This window comes from Homalodisca vitripennis, chromosome 5, assembly GCF_021130785.1.
Source record: "Homalodisca vitripennis isolate AUS2020 chromosome 5, UT_GWSS_2.1, whole genome shotgun sequence".
Lineage (NCBI taxonomy): Eukaryota > Metazoa > Arthropoda > Insecta > Hemiptera > Cicadellidae > Homalodisca > Homalodisca vitripennis.
The window spans coordinates 8,960,612-8,979,751 of record NC_060211.1 but is presented as its reverse complement, the minus strand read 5'-3'; the positions used below and the strand labels follow the sequence as shown (position 1 = coordinate 8,979,751).

Here is a 19,140-nt window from a genome sequence, read left to right as displayed (position 1 = left end):
ACAAAACTGCCTATTATGGGCAATGCATATGACAAGTTAAATATTACCATTTCCGTATGGTTAGTTACTTTTTAGTTTTAATGTTGATATACAAAATAAATATAAATATGTGTACCAAAAAATCTCATACCAATTTTGCAAAGAGGAGTTTCTTTATTCCAAGTTATTGTTGTAAACCAACAACAGCATTTACTTCCAGATAAACGGATATGTTCAATAATACCGAATGTATTAATCGTAGAAAACTATGTTTCGTGAAACTAGTCTAATCATATTACAATTAAAGTATGTTATGAAGCAGCATCTTCTGCATTGTTCTGTTAAGGTTGTGGGTGACACCAAACGGAAGGAGGTATCAGCAGTCCAGGCAGAAGAAGAAAACTTGCAATCCTTACTACGATGAAACTTTCATATTCCAGGTAAAATAAACGTAAACTAAGTACAAGTATTGAACGATTTAAAAAAAAAACTATCACAGGATAATATGAATGAAATTGTGTAATATTAAAAGAAATATTGTAAAAAAACTTTGCCAGGACTTCATTTCTTCTATTTCTGTTTTACTTTAGATGATATATTAGATAAACCATTTAATTATATAGTGGTCAATACGTTTAACTTTAACAGTTTATTTCTAAAACTAATCGATCTTTAGAATTCGTTTTAATTGTAAGGTTTTCTATAATTGAAAGCTCTTTTCCATCTTGAACATATTTTTGATGCACAATTTCATGTATTTTAATATATAACAACGAGAATACTTAAAACACTAATATTTAAAATATGAAATAATCAAATAATTTAAACGAAGGACAACCTTGGAAAAATCTCGTATTGTTAAAAGTTTTCAAGAATTAACTATTACGGTTATTTATTCTATTAAAAAAGTATAAAGGATATTGCTAAAAAATACTCTGTAAGAACCAATAATTATTTATCCTACAAAATACTTTTTATCTTATGTCATTGCATCAATGTAGGTTTTATTCAAATATAAATTACATAAAATGAAAATAACTTTTCCAATCATACAAATGCAAAACACTACAATAGAATGATTTACTTTATTTTCTATGACCAACTGAGGAGTGTTTTGACGTATGAAAATTAGATAAATTAACATTAAATACCTCTAGATTGTGCCATTATTCTTCTTTTTATAATAACTATAAAATAAAGATTCACTTGCTAGGGGTTCCTATTTGAAAATGTTTACTTACCCGCAAAATATCCCATTTGGGGGGGGGGGGGGTGAGTAAACAATGTTCATACGTCAAAACTTTCTTAGTTGGTCATATAAACAACCCTTAAAGTAAATCACTCCATTTATATTCATAAAATGTTAATGGAGGGGGAGAATTTTAAGAAATTCGTTATTTAGGTCCTAATTTCAAATAAATGTCATATTAAAATTTCAATTCGTACCAGCTTTGATTGTATTATTCACACAGGAGCTTCATTCGATAGGACGAGGTATGCTGAATCCGGAGGATTACTTAAGTTAGTTCTGAGGTCCAACACTAAGGCTGAGCCACGTAACTTTAATTGTTATTGTTTAATAATTTTCTACCCGACAGTCCAAGCGCAGACTTTTGATGTGCCTCAGTTTATAGCATTGAATGAGTTATCTCTTGTGTAACTAATAATACAATCAAAGGTGCCACGTGTTGAGAAATTAATGTTCACGCAAACCATAGCAATATAAACAATTACTCAATTCCATAATACATCGGCTTTTTGTCAATTTGGAACAATCTAAAAATAGCGTACATACGTACAAGAACATAATAATAATAATAGTAATATATGATGTGTAATGTTCTATCTATTTATATTTTTTGGATTACCATCGATTGTGATGAGACTATTGAAAAAAGGTTGTACACCTCTTATGAAGTAAGAAATACTGTAGGCTGAAAGCAAAACAGTAGTTCTATACAGACGCTATCTGTTATATATCTGATATATGATGGTTATAATGCATGTTATTACGTTTATTTATATCTAAAGATATAATATTTGCCACTAGGTGGCGCCCAGGGAATTGCCAGACCATTCGCTGCGGATGAGCATTATCGACACAGGCCGCACCAGACGTCGCGGTGTCGTGGGACACGTCTCCTTCCCCCTGAGGGACTTGGCCATCGAGGCTACTGCAGCAGAGCTCACCCTGCACAAGATAGACTTGGTTAAGGTCAGTTCTGTAACAGCTATATGGGAATATTAACTAATTACAAATGGATCCAGCAACTCATCGTACATATTGTAATCAAAGTTAGTTGACAACATTCTACCTGAGCTATCACAGATTTAATTTAGCATGAAGGAACCTCTGCACAGGCTTTGCCTTTAGAGGCCCTATATATTCATAACAGTATGTTTAATTAAAATATTGGTTAGTATGATCATATAAGAGATGTGTTTCCTTTTTGTTAATTTTTTTTATTTTGATGTAAGAGTCATCATGTAAGTGGTATATTTGCGTATATTTGGTAAATGTGTCTTAAGTGCTAAATATAGTTAAAAGTGATTCTTAAATTATTGGTTTAAAATGTTTGTAATTTTTTAAAAATATGTACGTAACACTTTTATGACTAAAGATATTCATATTCCTATTTTATTAAAAATGGCCACTGAGTTTAAATTCCACATTCCCTCTATCGTGGACTTTCAATATTTAATCAATAGTAATTATATCTATAGTTTACGCGAGGAAAATTTGCAATTTTTTTAAATAATTAGAAACAAGGTAGGAGGAATACTCTACACCACCTGTCGCGTAACATGTTCCCTGTGGTTGCATGCTACATTTCAAGTCAATGACTGTATTAATATATCAAATTCCATATGATTGTACTCAATTTCTTTAAAAATGTATTTATTCCGTAATTTTCTTGTTGCCATCATGGTTGAAAATTAAGACTAATGTTGTAATAATAACAATAATCTATTTATTGCATTTAAAAATTTCTGACATTGTTTTGCAATCGTCAACTTTAATAAATTTTGTAAAAGAATCATGTTCACGTTTTCTATCAGTCAGACATACATTATATAAGTTCATACAGGCACATCCATTTCGCCATCAGATCCAGCGTTTATTTCTTGGTTTCTAATTTTCCCAGCGGCTCATTATGAATTCTTCTACAGAGTAAAATGCTTTAGACACCAAAAGGCGCTTGAGACTAGTTTTGAACTGGTTTGTGTTTTTTGAATTTTTTACACTGTCAGGGAGCCTGTTTGACACCAAATTGTTGTGGGAGGAGTTGAGACAACGTCAGTCTGTGTTGCTGTGTTCTGAAGTTGTCCCTGCCTCTGATTTCATATTGGTGAACTTCCCTGCCACGAACCAAGACACACTTGGAAAAGCACTATACATGATCAATGTAAAAGTGTTTGCTGAACGCTCATAGAAATCACTTAGTGGCACTTGCCTTATCTTCGAAATCAAAGTTATTTATATAGAATTGAAACTATGCAAAATAACAAATCGATAAGTCAATTCGATCTCGAGATGACGAATAGACAGTCATACTGACATAAATGAAATTTTTCACCATCTCGAATAATAATCTTTGCTAACGCTCAGCCAATTATAAATAGCAATATTAAACGTAATAATGTTTGTGTATTTTTAATTGCTATTCTGAAAATCTAAATTTTATAAAATGTTACTCTTTGACTCATGAAATATTGTGCAGTTTGAGGTTCACAGCACTAATGTATATTCCTAAAACACTCTTTTTGCCAAGGACAGTTGCGTTTAATATTATTCAATATGTTCGATATATTGTCGTTGTGTAATTCTTAATTCACAATAAATAATTAAAATTTATTTTCTACTTTCAGGAGACCGTAGATTCAATTTCGGACCTGGGCGAGCTCTCTGTCTCATTGCTGTACAACGAGAACAATCATCGGCTGACCGTCTCTGTCCTGGAGGCGAAAAATCTGAAGGTGAGTCAATAAATACGTTGAGAAGTTCAACTCAATTTTTGGGTGTTTTAAAAAGGTGATTTTTAATTAATAAACAGTCCCACACATTGGACAAGTATACGGAAGAAAATAACACGGAGCAGTTATACAATTGAAATTCAGATTGTGGTGGCACATTGTAGTTATGAGAAGCAAGTGGTTGAACTAGATGAACAATTGAGTCTATCTAGTAACCTCAGTTACTGTCGGTACACAGCGTCTTCGTTACAACAATACGAGTTGAGGTGTTTAAACTCCCCCGTCGCTTCTCGCGAAAATGAGATAATGAATTATTAATTCAGCGTTGTTTGCCAAACTTTACCAAAGTAACCTCGGTTTCAAGTTGTTAAAGCCTTTTTACAGCTTCTTGGGCAAACAAGGTATCGCTGCTGCTCTCTTCGATTGATAAAGTTAAACCGTCGCGTCGTCCACTGGTTGTCTGTAAGGTCCTGCGCGTTTTCACTTTTTAAATTATTTATTAACTTTATCAACTTACTCTGTGGAATAGCTAACAAAACTCTGTTAGAGATCTTATAAATCAGAAAGTTTTCAAAGCCCAGGAGTAATTTTATATTTTCATTTCAAAAACGACCACAACAATCAATTTTTTTTAACGCACATGGATGTACACGAAAGTGGAAAATTGAAAATAGTTGTTTAGTGTAGATAATTTAGTGCCCTTAAGCTCCTTAAACTTTAAATATTCAACTGAAATATTTTGCTTTTCACAGTACAATTCTATCCCTTAACTATTATACTTTCATTATTTAAGTGGCCTTAATTTAGAACAAGATTGTTAAGAACAGATCCCCTTGGGTGTCTTGAGTTGTGTTCTACTAATTGTGTGTCATTACATTTAACCAATAATATTCAGTACCAATAAATCTTTCCAAATCCACCAATATATTATAACAATAAAATATCAAGTGATAACCACACGTGATAAAATATACTGCAGATCTTGTCATAACAGGCCTAATATGGTGACGGGATTGGCCGGATGTTGATAAAGCCGGATATGGAATTGTGCTAAAAAGAACGTAAATTATTAAATTTGTAAAAAATTCACTGCATATGTCACGGTATACGTTTTGAAGGCACTGCCTAATTATAAAAACGCTGTTCACTGCATTTGCTGCATTGGAACTAATCCCCGCGAATTTTTATACATTTATTGTACAAAATATTCTATTTGATTTAAAAAAAATAAAGTAACGCACTGGATATTTTTAACTTTTATATTTAAGTATTTTCAATAACATCTAATTTAAAAGTGTATAGACCTACAGTAAATACAAATTTATGTTAGAAAACCATTAATGAATGTAAAATATTAAAAATGTAGATCTGAATTGCTTTATGAAAAGTAAAACTTAACTACACCACCACTAAGATAATGTACCTTGCATATTGAAAAGCTGAAACAACACCCAGATCCCAGTTTGACCGAGATGATTGTTTCTAAAAAATACCACAGCTGAGGTTATCTTAAGAGGAAAGACAGCGTTCCCTCATACTTCCCTCAATCTCTCTTCCGTCCCCTCTCCAACGATTAACGTGTGGGGAAAGTAATCGAACTTGCCCGTGTGGATGGCAACTTACTGGCTAGAAAAACTGGTAAACGAATTTGCTCACAAACACAAAGCTTACAGTTTTACCGCAATGCGGGACATCACAGGTGTATTTACAGTACCAGCATTCGAATGAAATTGGGGTGAAATTCATTTTTACAAACACATTAAGTCGGATTTAGATGGATAAGAAGGAAAGGAGTGTACAGGTAATGAATGTACTGTAAATGCTGATGTTGATAAAATAATTTGAATTTCATATTACTGCCAAATTTTTAAATAATCATATATTATGCAGGAACACAAGTTCTGATTCTAGATCTCTTTATTTTTCCTTTGATACTAATTTCTCGAATGCATTACTTTGATCAAAATCTGCTGTTATTCACATAAATCCTCCTTCTTTTCCTTTGATATTAATTTCTTGAATGCATTACATTGATCAAAATCTGATATTGTTCATTTAAATCCTCTTTTGTCTTTCCTTTGGTATTAATTTCTCAAAATTTACTAGTTTGATAAAAATCTGCTATTGTTCATATAAATCCTCTTTTGTCTCTCCTTTGGTATTAATTTATCAAAATTATTAATTTGATAAAAATCTGCTATTTTTCATATAAATCCTCCTTTCTTTTTCCTTCGATATTAATTTCTCGAATTAATTACTTTGATCAAAATGTGCTATTATTCATATAAATCCTTCTTTCTTTTTCCTTTTATATTAATTTCTTGAATGCATTAGTATCACCAAGATATGCTGAAATGAAATGAAATGAAAGAAAGTTTATTTCCTGTATAATTGCAATACTATTACAATTAGTATTAATATACAAATTGATAATTAATATATGTACAATAAATAAATAAAAGTATTAAACATAGTGTTTGGAAATTAGCCTACATGGGCAAGCAGCCTGTGCGTAGGCTAGAGTCGTATTATTGATACCTAATATGTATTTACAAACTCATCTCCCAGGAATGTAGCACTGATATATCTCTAACCAAAGGTGTCTCCATTAATACAATGTTTCATCGCCATCAGTGCATTCCAGTACCTGTCAACAGGTTATTTTTCAAGTCCACAGCCGAAGATGGGAATGAGGGGGGATAATGTAGTATTCAGTAATGTCTACTGTAGCAGTTAGTCGTAGGTAAACCATAATCATGAGCAAAACAGTTGGTACGAGAATGGTCATGACCGCCCACACCCGGACAGTAACAAGGTCTCGGCCTCCCCAAGTCCAATATGCAGTAGAAAACTTGTAACTTTATGTTTGAATATTTCAATAGATAAGGTTTCGAATAAAGAAAAATTACTAAATTTGTTACATATATTTCTAAATAAGGTCTGAGATATATAAAATGAGTTTAGTATTTGAATATGACTTAATTAATAGTATGACAGAGATCCCCACTCTATTAGAGTGCCTGGTATTATAAGAATGTGACGTTAAAGAGAAAATTGTAGAAAAATGTTTATATATGTTTATTAATATACTTTTTATATACAACTGGCGTAAGGAAGAATTTATGTTTCATGAAAAAGATTGTAAGTTGGATATCTCTTACTTTTCCTAAACCCTGCTTTTAAAATACTTTTTTGAATAACAAAAAGAGGTTCAAGGACCGATTTTCGAGCTCCTCCCCATGCAATGTTTCCAAATGATAATTACAGACTGTACGTAAGCAAAATACGCAATTTTTAATTTCTTTGTCACTTAAAAATATCACTTAATCTTCTGAATGCATACATGTATTTTTCTGACTTTTTTTGTAAATAAGCTACATGTTCCGTCCACTTTAAACGATGATCGAAAACCACACCTAAAATACTTATAGGACACTACACTCTCTATACTCTTACAATCACACATTACATTTGTGTAAGTTCCACAATTATGAATTTTTCAATTCATTGAATGGGCATTCTGAGTTAATGCTTAAAGAAATAGGCATAAATTTTGTTTTTAAGATGTTTAATGACAGAATATTTTGATCCAACCACTGTTTTATACTCATCAAATCGTTCAATGCCTTGGCCTGTGCTTCTAGCCAACTTCTTCCTGAAATAAATATTAAACTGTCATCTGCGAACAGAAAAAGTTTGCCTTGTAACTGAATTTTTGCAAAATTGTTGATATATATTAGAAACAAAATTGGGCCTAATGTGCTGCCTTGTATAACCCCGTGGTCTACACTTTGTGGATCGCTAGTTTCTCCGCATATAGACACAACCTGCTTCCTGTCATTCAAGTAGCTAGTGAACCATGCTAGAGCAGTACCCGCGGATTCCTATCATTTCCATTTTTTGTAGCAAGATTGTGCGATCAACTGAGTCAAACGCTTTTTTTAAATCCAAAAATATGAGTAAACACCTATTATTTTTTGAGATATTGTCGTTCAATTCCTTATTTACGTCAAACAATACATAATTAATATTCTTTGTCTGATCTAAATCCATATTGGCACACACTCAATATATGGTTGTTTTGTAAATATGAGACTAGCTGATTCTTCACTATACGTTCTGAAACTTTGGAAAACACGCTTAACAATCAAATAGGGCGGTAGTTGCTTTTGTTGGTAAAACAATTTTGATTTGTAAAGGGGGTAAATTTTAGCCAATTTGAATTTTTGGGGAAATACGCCCAGTTGATATGCTTAAATTAATTATGTGTGTTAAAGGCTGGCAAGATAATATGCATATTAGACTTTATCAGGTCCGCCGAAACCCCATCCCATCCAGGTGCGGATCCTCCTCTCAGTCCAGTGATTTGCCGTGCAACCTCTTGTTCAGTCACAGTGTGTATTGTGAAGTCCGTGTTCAATCTAAAGTCAGAGTCTCTCACCACTGGGTTCCCACTTACAATGATATCGTCTGCTAACTTTTTACCAACAGATGAAAAAAACGTATTGAAATCATTACTAACTTGTTTTAATATTTCTTTTGTTATTTGTGGTCGTTCCAGGAAGAAATTTTTTATTGGAAACGCGTCTCTAATTTTAACCCTCCCGGCCAATTCATTCACTATTTCCCAAAACAATTTTGCATCTCTTTTTGATTCATTCAGTTTATTCCTGTAATATTGCCGCTTTGCGTATTTCAAAGTGTTGCTCAAATGCTGCCTAAGGTTTTTAAATTGGTTTTCGTAATTCACAATTAAAAGGTTGCTTTTTTAAGAATTTTGCTTATTTTATCTCTTTCCCGTATAGTGCTTATTAGGTCGGTTGAAATCCATGGCTTGAGTTTTTTCTTACGTGTAACAGGATTTTTAATTTGTTTTTTTTTTGAATTTGATAACGCACCTGAAACAATATGAGCAAAACTATTTGCACACTCATTTGTATCACAACAGTTTCAGTACAGGTTCCCAGTGAGTATTAGTGAGATTGTCGGTGAACAGTGCTCGGTCTGTGTACGTGATGGGCAGTGAGGGGTGTCTTGGGCAGTAACTGCCGAGTGTAATACTAAGTGCGGTGCTGTAGTGGTCTGTGACAGTGGTCTGTAGCACTGCTGCCCGCACACTCCGCCAGTCGTCGTATCTCACAAAGATATGGTCCAAGCAGGTCGTGCTGTGATCTGTCACCCGAGTAGCTCTGTCCACCGCATTGTACAAGTGAGGCAATTCAAGTATTTATCTAAAATTTCGTTATTTGTAAAAAGGTCTATGTTAAACGTCTCCCAGCATAATGCATTTTTTTCATATAATAGTTGTCGAGAGCTTCAATAAAACTGTTTACATCACTATCAAAAGTTCTATATATTGCTAAAAAGTTAAAGTGCTTATTATAGTAAGTAAAGTTCAAGTGAAATTCCGTATACGTCTCCTAAGGTTATTTGTGATGCTGTCACTGATAAGCGTTTGTTTACATATACAATTACACCGTCGTTCTGGTTCCGTCTTTTTGTCCGTCAGTACAAGGTCAAACCCATCTACATTCACCCCCTCCTCTCCTTCCCCCAGCCAACATTCTGTAAAAACTATAATAATCTAACCTGTCTACTAAATAAACTTAAATACACTGATAAATCGCAAAAAATTTTTTGAAAAGCTTCTAATATTTGAATGGAACACATTTAAATGAGTAAGTGTACTATCCCTGGGGAAAGAATAAAAATCTTTATATTCATCTGTACAATCTATTTCAGTGCATATAGCTGGAAAAATACCATCATCATTATCGTCAATCATGCCTTTTCTATTGTTTTATTGACAGGCTGTGATGCTATTATTAATATAAACGTCGACTCTAAGTTCTCAGACGAACGTCAGGACAGCTACGTGAGGGTGACACTAAACCAGAACTACCGCACTGTGAAAGTGAAGAGAACCACGACCGCCAGAGGTACCGACTGTCCCAACTTCTCCCAAGGTTTCAACTTCAGTGTGCCATCGGCCAACATGGACGTCACCAGCGTCATCTTGCAGATCTATCAGCCGGGAGCGAGCTACGGCAAGGGTACGTGTACATAACGTAACCACATTATGTCCAGCTCGTATGAAAAATCAATAGAGTATTTTAAAGATCATTCCAATACACCCAATGGAAAACAAAATTACATGTAGTGTGTTGTTTCTGGTTATGACACACAGTTCAAGCAAACCTTATGATAATCCACATAAGGGTGTCCATTTTAAAACTTCAAACTCGTATTAAAAGACTATTAGCCCAAGTATCAACATTTTGGCTTTGGGTACGGGGGGTGACCATGGGGGTGAGCCCCGCATTTTGAAAATTTTGTTTGTTCTCCCAATTATAGTACTATACACTCCCGTATACAGAATTTTGATACTTGGGCTAAAAGTCTTTTAATAGGAGTTTGAAGTTTTCAAATGAACACTCTGTATGTTCTATGTGTGGGGTGCAGGAGCAGCAACTTACTTTTAGTGCTTTACGGCTTCAAGGAAGGGAATTCGAGTATTTGCTCATTTGGACCTCAAAGAGTCTGCAAACCAATGGTCAAAAAGGTGCTGTTGTTGACTTTATCTTGCCTCTATGCCTTTGCAGACACAATGGGGCGTGATGTACATGAATAAGAAACCAGAGTTAACTGCCGTACTGGGAGACTCGGTAGTTTTAAGATCTGCTCTAGTAGGCGGGAATTTGACTCGTAAACAGGTTGCGAAATTCCATAAAAATGCTGCATCGGTCAAAGCGGTAAAAACTCGGCTGAATTTAAATTTATTATCCCAAGCATTTTATAGTGCTGTCGACTATCTGGCATTTAACTGGCAGACCGATGAATTGGAAACAGCAGGATGGCTGGATTGGAATTCAATTGGATTGTGAATGGGGATGGATGAATGGTCGTTTCTTTGTGCGTTTGAATGTGATATTGTGAATGGGCCGGTTAAATTGTAGTTTAACTTGACGGTGGCCACGCATACATCAATGTGTACTGGCAATAATGCATTTCATTGATAGATGTTATCAGTCAAAATGTTTTAGAGGATTTAGAGGAAAATATTTTCAGACCACACAAAATGGAATTATAAATCTTGTTCACATTTTGCTCTTGTGTGACAAATGTGATTGGTAGTTTAAGTGCTGTTTAATGTTTTGTGCTTATCGCCTATGCAAATACTTACATTTGTTTCTCAATACAGACAAGGATATGGGCAAGGTAGTCCTGGGCTCCTACATGTTCGCCCGAGGGAAGACCCTCACTCACTGGAACACGGCGTTCGCCAGCCCCATGGAGCAGGTCCAGCAATGGCACCCTCTCTGCGCTTAATGTGGAGAAGACACGCTCGTAACTTTATATAGCAATACCAGTAACAAGGTTTTGATGATATTTTGTAAAGTTGAATATTTTTACACAACATCCACATCAGTCATCGTACATCGAAGTGAGGCAGGGCGTAAATTGTTTTACAGCCGGTCTGTTTGATGTGGCTGTTAATTACGAGTATGTCGAGAGTTACAGAGTCGGCTGGAGAGTGTAATTAGACTCGTGTTTCGTATGACGCAAGGTGCAAGTCTGTGGATGTGGTAATTATTAATGCACTATTACAATCCGTTCATGTCATTGAAAATACGTAAACCCAGTTATCAATGGATGCTAATTACATCCGACTAAAGATTTATCCCGCTTTTTGGATTAATACTAACGAGAGTTGGACAAAGAGTTATCTCAAAATCGAATTAGCCCTTGCGGAAAGGCGATTAGTTGTGGAAAGAACTTGTTCGAGTAGTGACATAGTTCACTCTCCCCGGCTATAGGCGCGCCTCCACGCATTTTCAAACCTATAGGCTATTAATAAATCAGAAATTAATATACTAGTAGATATGTAATTGAAGTACTTACATTGCTAGGCTCAGAGGATCCTATAAGCGAGCCAAAATTATATTCGGACCCGCGTCCCAGAGATGATTGGTAGGAAGTGAGACAGTACGTACAATAATCACATGGTTTGTATCACAGTTCTCGGTTTAAAAATATCTTTAGTTCCTTTGCAATAAGTGTAAAATATAAATCATAATAACTGATGAAATTCATTATGTTGTTATTTATTTTAAGATAACTTTTTTATTTCAAACGATCAACCATTTAGCGTACTATAAATTTATTAGTAACACTGTATATTGCATATATTATTATTAACATGCACAGGTTCAAAATTTGGAAAATTTGTGATTATGACGTAAATAAAGATTGCTGTTGTTAAAGTTCATGAGATATAGAAAAATACGTACGTATTCTTGTTTGCATTTTTATTCTAGAAAATATTAGCAACTGAGGTTAAAACTTTAAATATATTTCGTTTTTATATATTTGTCATAGATCTGTTGCACATTTGGAAGGTTTCGTTACATATTAAATAATTGAATCCTACTCATTATTAACTATGTCATTTATATATAGATAGATAATTTTTGTAAAGTTTTTACTTTAATTTAATATTGCTTTCGTGTCAGCTGTTCTGGTATAATTTTAACAAAAATGTTTCGTAAATTAACACAATCATAACGATTGCCACCATGATGATCCGCAGTGAAGGGTTTACAATACACATTGCACCGGTAGACGATGAAAGTAAGGTGAAAATTACTGTATTCAAAAGTCTCTTTCCCAAAGAAATTACCGAGGTATTTCCTTAAATTGGACGACCTCGCTTAAAACGTCTCTACATTTCACTGAAGTTCAACTCGTAGGGTAAGAAATCGATTATTTATCTGAAAAATAAAAATAATAAACACATTTATTTCACCAATATATATTTTTGAGTCGAATATCAATAAAAAGTATTGAAATGATGACTCATTCAACTGACAGGGAATTTATTAAAACTGAATAAAATTATAATTGATCAAGGAGGTTGCCTACAACTAGATGTGCATGTAATGTATTTTGTAAATCAAAAACAAAAGAGTGATAACATATGTTCGGCTGTATCTTTTTAGAATGTTAGATTAAATAAAAATTATTATATGAAATCATGCATCATGAAATTGACAAAATATGGTAAATGCTATTTTTCTTGTGTAAATAATGTGTTATTTGTAATACCTATTTGACTAATAATAAAGTGAACAACTGTTAGTTTATTGACCAAGGTTATATAATTTAATCGATAGTTGCTTTGTGTGTATATTTGATAATCAATTTCAGATAACGCATATATAACACCTACAAGTTACACGTCCCTTCCAGCAATATTTACAATAGACCCTTTGTGTGAACGAATGTTATTATATTAGATTTCAAAAGTTTCTTGTTGGCATGTATTTGTTTTTTGGGATAGTTATGTACAGAAATCCTAATTTCCAATTTATATTTAAATAGACCAATCGTAGGTATATGTGTTTTATACATTTTTATTATAACTAAAGGCGTTAATTAAAGTACAAAATTTTAATCGGAAAAACTTGCTAAAAGTGTAATAACATTTTCTAAATTTTTTAATCATAGTTCTGTCCTACTATTATTCAAATATATTCTACATAAATAAGTTGCTACCGGAATCATAAAAACTATTTATATATTTTGTTTTAAATGTACATAGTTACAAAATTATTTAGACTAAAATCGTTTGGTTACAACACAATTGGATGTATTAAACATAAAATTCGGTTTGTTAAATTATACAGTTAAGTTGCCGACTGTTGTTCATATAAAAATCCTGATGATTTGTGTATTGTTTCATTTTTTTTAATAAATAATTTTCAAAACAGTTTTTAGAAAATTAGTGAGAGCGTAAAAACTAAAATGATCCAGTTATTTAGCTACGATGGACTAATTTAACGATCATCCATTAGAAGCCGGGTGAGACAATGAGAATGTTAATCTGTACATTTTAGAAAGAAATTTATTTTGTCCATTTTTGACTGCTTTATTACGTTTATTAATGTGGAAAAACGAGTGTAGCACTGAGAAATGTAACTATAAAAATCGTATAAAGCAGAAAAAGCGATTATGTGAACGAATTTTGCGTTTGCTTCTTCAGTTAAGACAAACGCCAACCATATTGTAACTCCTGGCTTCTCAAATTATACGGATAAAATAAGATTCGGATATTGTACAATGATTATTTATAATTACCGCCCTTTGGGATATAACAAAATAAGGTTAACGAGAAAATATTTTCTTCAGCTATCAAATTAGGTTGTTTATTTTTGTAACAAGTGAGTATTTTTATATCTATAAATGTAAAGTTATTAGTTTATAAAATATACTATGATAGTAGATAATTTGAATCTTGTGTTACGAATCAAAATGTTAATGTTAAATTTAATTACTGTTATTAATATATTAGATATTTGTATAGTTCACTTGATAACAAAATAGAATTTATTTATTTACATAGGGAACAACAAATGTATCATAGGACAATATGATTGTTGTGTACAGAATATGTAATGTACATGAATACAAGCAAATAAAGTTTTATAAAAGTAGTTGCTGTTCCTAATTTTCGATTGCCCAACATATTTGTAAGATCTACAATTACCAAAGATGCTATCATATACTAGGTAATAAGCTTATAGTGAAAAGTGGCTGTCAGAATCCAAGAGGAGAACTTTGTTTAGGCATTATTTATAACGTAGTTATTGAGTCAGAAATCTATTGACGTGCTCCACGACCAAGAAATCGCTTATCATTAGTTGTGTCGTTTTCAAGGCATTTTTCTTGTTGTAGTCATTTAAATTAATTTCAGTTAACAAAGGCAGTATAATAACTAGTTACAAGTTTAATACTACAGTAACCGTGGCTTCGCACGCAACTTTGTAGCCTTTGCACGCATATGATGGATTTATAGTGTGAATAAATTATATTTCTGACGCCTATATTCAGTTTGCCTTGTTGCAATGAACAATGCAATATATCAAACAGTGCCTATTATGGCCATTGTAATTTTCTCCGGTCCTACTATTTTTTGCAATAGTTGATATTGCATTGTGTCCTCGATCAAGAAAAAAATATAACGTACACAGGTTTGAGAAGCCTTCTTCTTGTCTAAAGAAAACTTAAGTTAGGTATTTTTACAGTCATTAAATGTATTGCACAAGTTAGATAATACTTTGCTTTTGAAACCTGCATTACAGTACTGACCAAGTACTAAGGTTTAATAAATTTTACAGTTAGATGTATATTTTTAATACAATTTGTAACTACATGACCTGAATATTTTATTAGTCTGTGCTCAAGAGCGGTTGCAGAAAAATAAGAAGTTTAGTTACTTTTAAGGGGAGTCCAACGTCCCTATACCGCCCATGTTAAATTGACATATTTTCGGTACCATTACCTCCTGTTCTTCTAATAGTACACTTTTGAAATTTTTTGCAGTTACTTGTGTATGGTTGCTGAGGCATTGGACGAAAAATCTATGTTCAAAAATACATAAAAATGTTTTAACAATTTTTATTTAAAAAAACATGTTTTTTACAATTAATTTATTTATAAAAATATTTTGTCCTTGTTCAGTTTTCTACTAATTTAAAATCTTTTAGGTCCAAAGCTTACTTATAGAATAAAGGAAGTGCAGAAAAAATTTCATCAAAATATCTCCAACGGTACTTAAGATATGTGTACCTAAGTATGAAAAAAAACTTATTTTCGGAAATCAACGATAAACAAAAAAATCTTTGAATATTGTACTTTAATTTGACAATTTACTGATAACCTTTGATCACTCGCTTTTAAAATCCTCCAGGGCAGTATTCAGTATCATCCACTTCTTCTTCTCTCAATCTTTCCCTTCTTCTCTTGACCCTGGACTCCTTGGATGCCAACCCCGCTGCGTACTCCGATTTTCTGATTCGAGCTTTGTCAGCAACCTTCAAAGCGTCTATTGTGTTACTGCCGATATCGGAGATTCCCAAATGCTTAAAAACTTCTAATCTACCCAGGTTTCCATTATTGAAAGTTATTATGGCATCGTACACCCCTAGTTCGAGTGTTTTACGGCCAACAAACACATTCTTCGGCAACCTGGTCCACACAACGTTGTTGAAACTGAAAGTCGTCAGCTGATTCAACACAGATTTCTGGGTAATTGAAACAATACTATTGCCAACCTGATAAACAAAAACTACAAACTAAAACCACTCAAACTAAAAAACTCAAATAATACATGTACTATAGCTATTGTATGAAAACCCACTGATGTGAGGCAATTGGTGCTGAAGTTCTAGCAATCAAAATGTGCGACGGCATGTTTTCAAAAATTATTTAAAAATATTTAAAATCAAGTTGACACCATGTTTTTGGTATTAAAATGTTCAGAAAATACTAAATTTGTTAATACAAACAAAAAAACTAAATTTGAAAATTTTTCAATTTTTTAGTGTTGGACTCCCCACTTTGCTTTCAAGACTATAATTGTAAAAAAATTATAGATGAAGGCGGTGGTTAATTAAATTAAATATATGGTTGTCCCACCATAAACGAATGCCTACACACAACAGTCTATTTCATTTAATATCTTCATTTAATTAATAGTACTTATGTGCTCTTAATGGATCTTCAGGAACCAGGACAAGATTTTTCGAAACTTTAAAGACTATTTGGGCTTGGCTCGTAGGTAATTTTCTAAGTAAGTTAATTACTGCAAAAAATTTAAATTTCATTACCGGTTGTTTTATATATTTAGTCGTAACCCATAGAAAAAATATATTTGGATTTATAAATAACTGTATCATTAATTGTAGGACAGAACAGCTGTTATATAGTAAAAAAGTGATCTAAGGAAAGCAATGCTATAATCCTTCAAAAAATCAATATTTTTCATTGGTCAATAATTCATGATTATTGATTATCAAATTTATTGATTATTATATATTAAGCCACGTAATTACTGAAAAATAAATCTAAAAATGTAGAAAAGGATACCTGAAATGTAGAATGATATATTTTTTTAAATGCTGTAGCAATCGTGGTAGGTCTACTTAGGAATAAAATTAAACGCGCGCGCGCGCACACACACATACACACTCACACATTACTTAGTATGTTGAAGTATTGAATGTTGTGAAGCTTCGTGAACGCTTGAAACTGACTCATATAATTCAGTTATGATAAGATGGAATATGTTAATGCGTATTACTATTTAGGAATATTCCTTCAAAAGTATAATTATAATTAGGATAATAATTATACTTATCATTATAAAGATAGTGCAAATACTAGGAAACTAAGACCTGCAAGTATGAATAAGAAATACAAAGTAATAACTGCCAGGATGCAATCCATCAGGCTTTAATACTAAAGCGATTTCTGTTCTTTAATCTAAAGTTAATTTAATATTAAACTGTATCCTATATCAAAATTTATCAATATCTGCTTCCGCTATAGGCAATGTTGCGAGCGTCAGAAGGATAAAGTTACTGCTAAATACGCCTTGATAATTCATGGAGTGAGGCGCGCTAACAGTCTTGGGGACACATAAAATATCCCAACAAGATGTTCAAACATTTATTTGTACAATACTTTTGTACCTTTATTTATTTGTATTTTAAATACATAATACATATTTTCGCAAACCCGTTACTCGTTACTGGTTAATATAAGTTACATCCGATGTTCTTGGAACTAAATTTTTTGGCGGATTAATAACCTAATTGGCACGCATATTATTTTTTTATATCGTAAAATTTCTAGCTGCCGTTCTCGCTGCCGAGCAACACCTCGCGCGCCTTGTCCGCGAATTCGAGTCTCTGAGTTTGATTTTAACTATGAGTACAACATCGAGTGCTTCCAGCATTCATTCCATAGACTTTCTAGTCTACTATTCTTCAATTTTTTCCGACTACATCTGCATTGTCATTGCCAAGTGAACCTCTTTGAGTGATATGATGAAGTAATAAAACATATTAACTCACTCACTTATTGACAAAACTACTTTACTGGGTTTTGACGTATTTATAACAATCTCACACATAGGCCTATATCGAAAGGTCTCTTGAAAGAATGATGTCACATTGAAAATGTTAAAAATACAATATATCGTTAAAAATGTAATGCTATGATACTTTTTTAAATGTAAATGTATTCATTTTTGGGTGAGTTTATATTTTTTTGGAGGGTAACACCAAACTTGTCCTAATAAGGTCTTATTTACTCTATACAGGGTGAATCTGATAAAAAAAGAATTTTTCATAATTTATCAAGGGTTAGAATGTAAACATTTTTTGTTAGTAATCTTAAAGTCACCGATGTTTTATTTAGAAAAAATGGGTAATTTGTGTTATAAGCATGTGGACTGAATGATTTCATACCCACTTATAGATTTGAGTAGGAAAACGCAAAACTAAACAAAAAAATGTAAGTTTCTGTTTACTTACCAATAAAACAAGCACATAACCAAAACAAAAAGTATGAATTTACAAGAAGCTCTTAAATCACGTTCTTGACTGTGAATTATATTTCGTCCACTATTCATTGGTGATTTTTGTCACTTCCAATAGCGTAAATCCCGACAATGTTTGCAACCTGCTGCAATGTTGAGGCACTTCACATCTACGTACTACACGAGTGAAGTCTATGACTCGACGTGCAACAGGCTTACCGACCTACCTGTAAGATTAAACAACGTACCTCCGTACTTTCTGCTTAACTTGCGTTAGTCGTGGCACAAACTTTCCTATTTTAAATTCAACGCTTATTTAGCCAAAAATGGCGCCAAAGGAGCACAATCCTTGGATAAAACACATGTTCAGCACGGTTTTGACGCTAGCAGCTTTAAATTACGAGTAAAATACTATATATGTAATTAAAAAGATCCCAAGAATACTTGAAATTGCATTATTAATCTAAAGGTCAAGTAGGAGCTTTAATGGTATTTTTCAATAATATGTGACAAGAGGGGTAAAGCTCTTACACATTGCATGAAGGAAAATGTTTATACCTCTTGGAAATTTAGTAATGGTAGACCCAATAAGAAATCGCGGGATTGAAGAACTTTTCATCAACATTTTTTAACTTTTTTAGACAACAAAGTTTTAGAAAACTTAAAAATAGTGATTTATTGGTTGATTCCAAGGCAAAGCCAGATTTTAGCCAAATATAATTAGACTGGTAATCTATGTCCTGCAAATTTTGCACGGATCCGTGGCTTCAATCTAAACACAACATTCATAATGAACATACCAT

The 19,140-nt window shown here is 32.8% G+C and overlaps 1 protein-coding gene across 1 annotated transcript in view; it reads left to right on the top strand.

Annotated features, from left to right (window-relative positions):
• The window catches only part of LOC124361767 (synaptotagmin-15-like), an 83,935-nt gene extending 69,488 nt beyond the window's left edge, over positions 1-14,447 (top strand). The window contains exons 6-10 of the mRNA XM_046815733.1: positions 326-419; positions 2,030-2,194; positions 3,850-3,957; positions 9,803-10,007; positions 11,156-14,447. Of these exons, the coding sequence (XP_046671689.1) occupies positions 326-419; positions 2,030-2,194; positions 3,850-3,957; positions 9,803-10,007; positions 11,156-11,283 (700 nt within the window). The 3' untranslated portion in view covers positions 11,284-14,447. The remainder of the gene's footprint in view (positions 1-325; positions 420-2,029; positions 2,195-3,849; positions 3,958-9,802; positions 10,008-11,155) is intronic.
• The last annotated feature ends 4,693 nt before the right edge of the window (positions 14,448-19,140 follow it).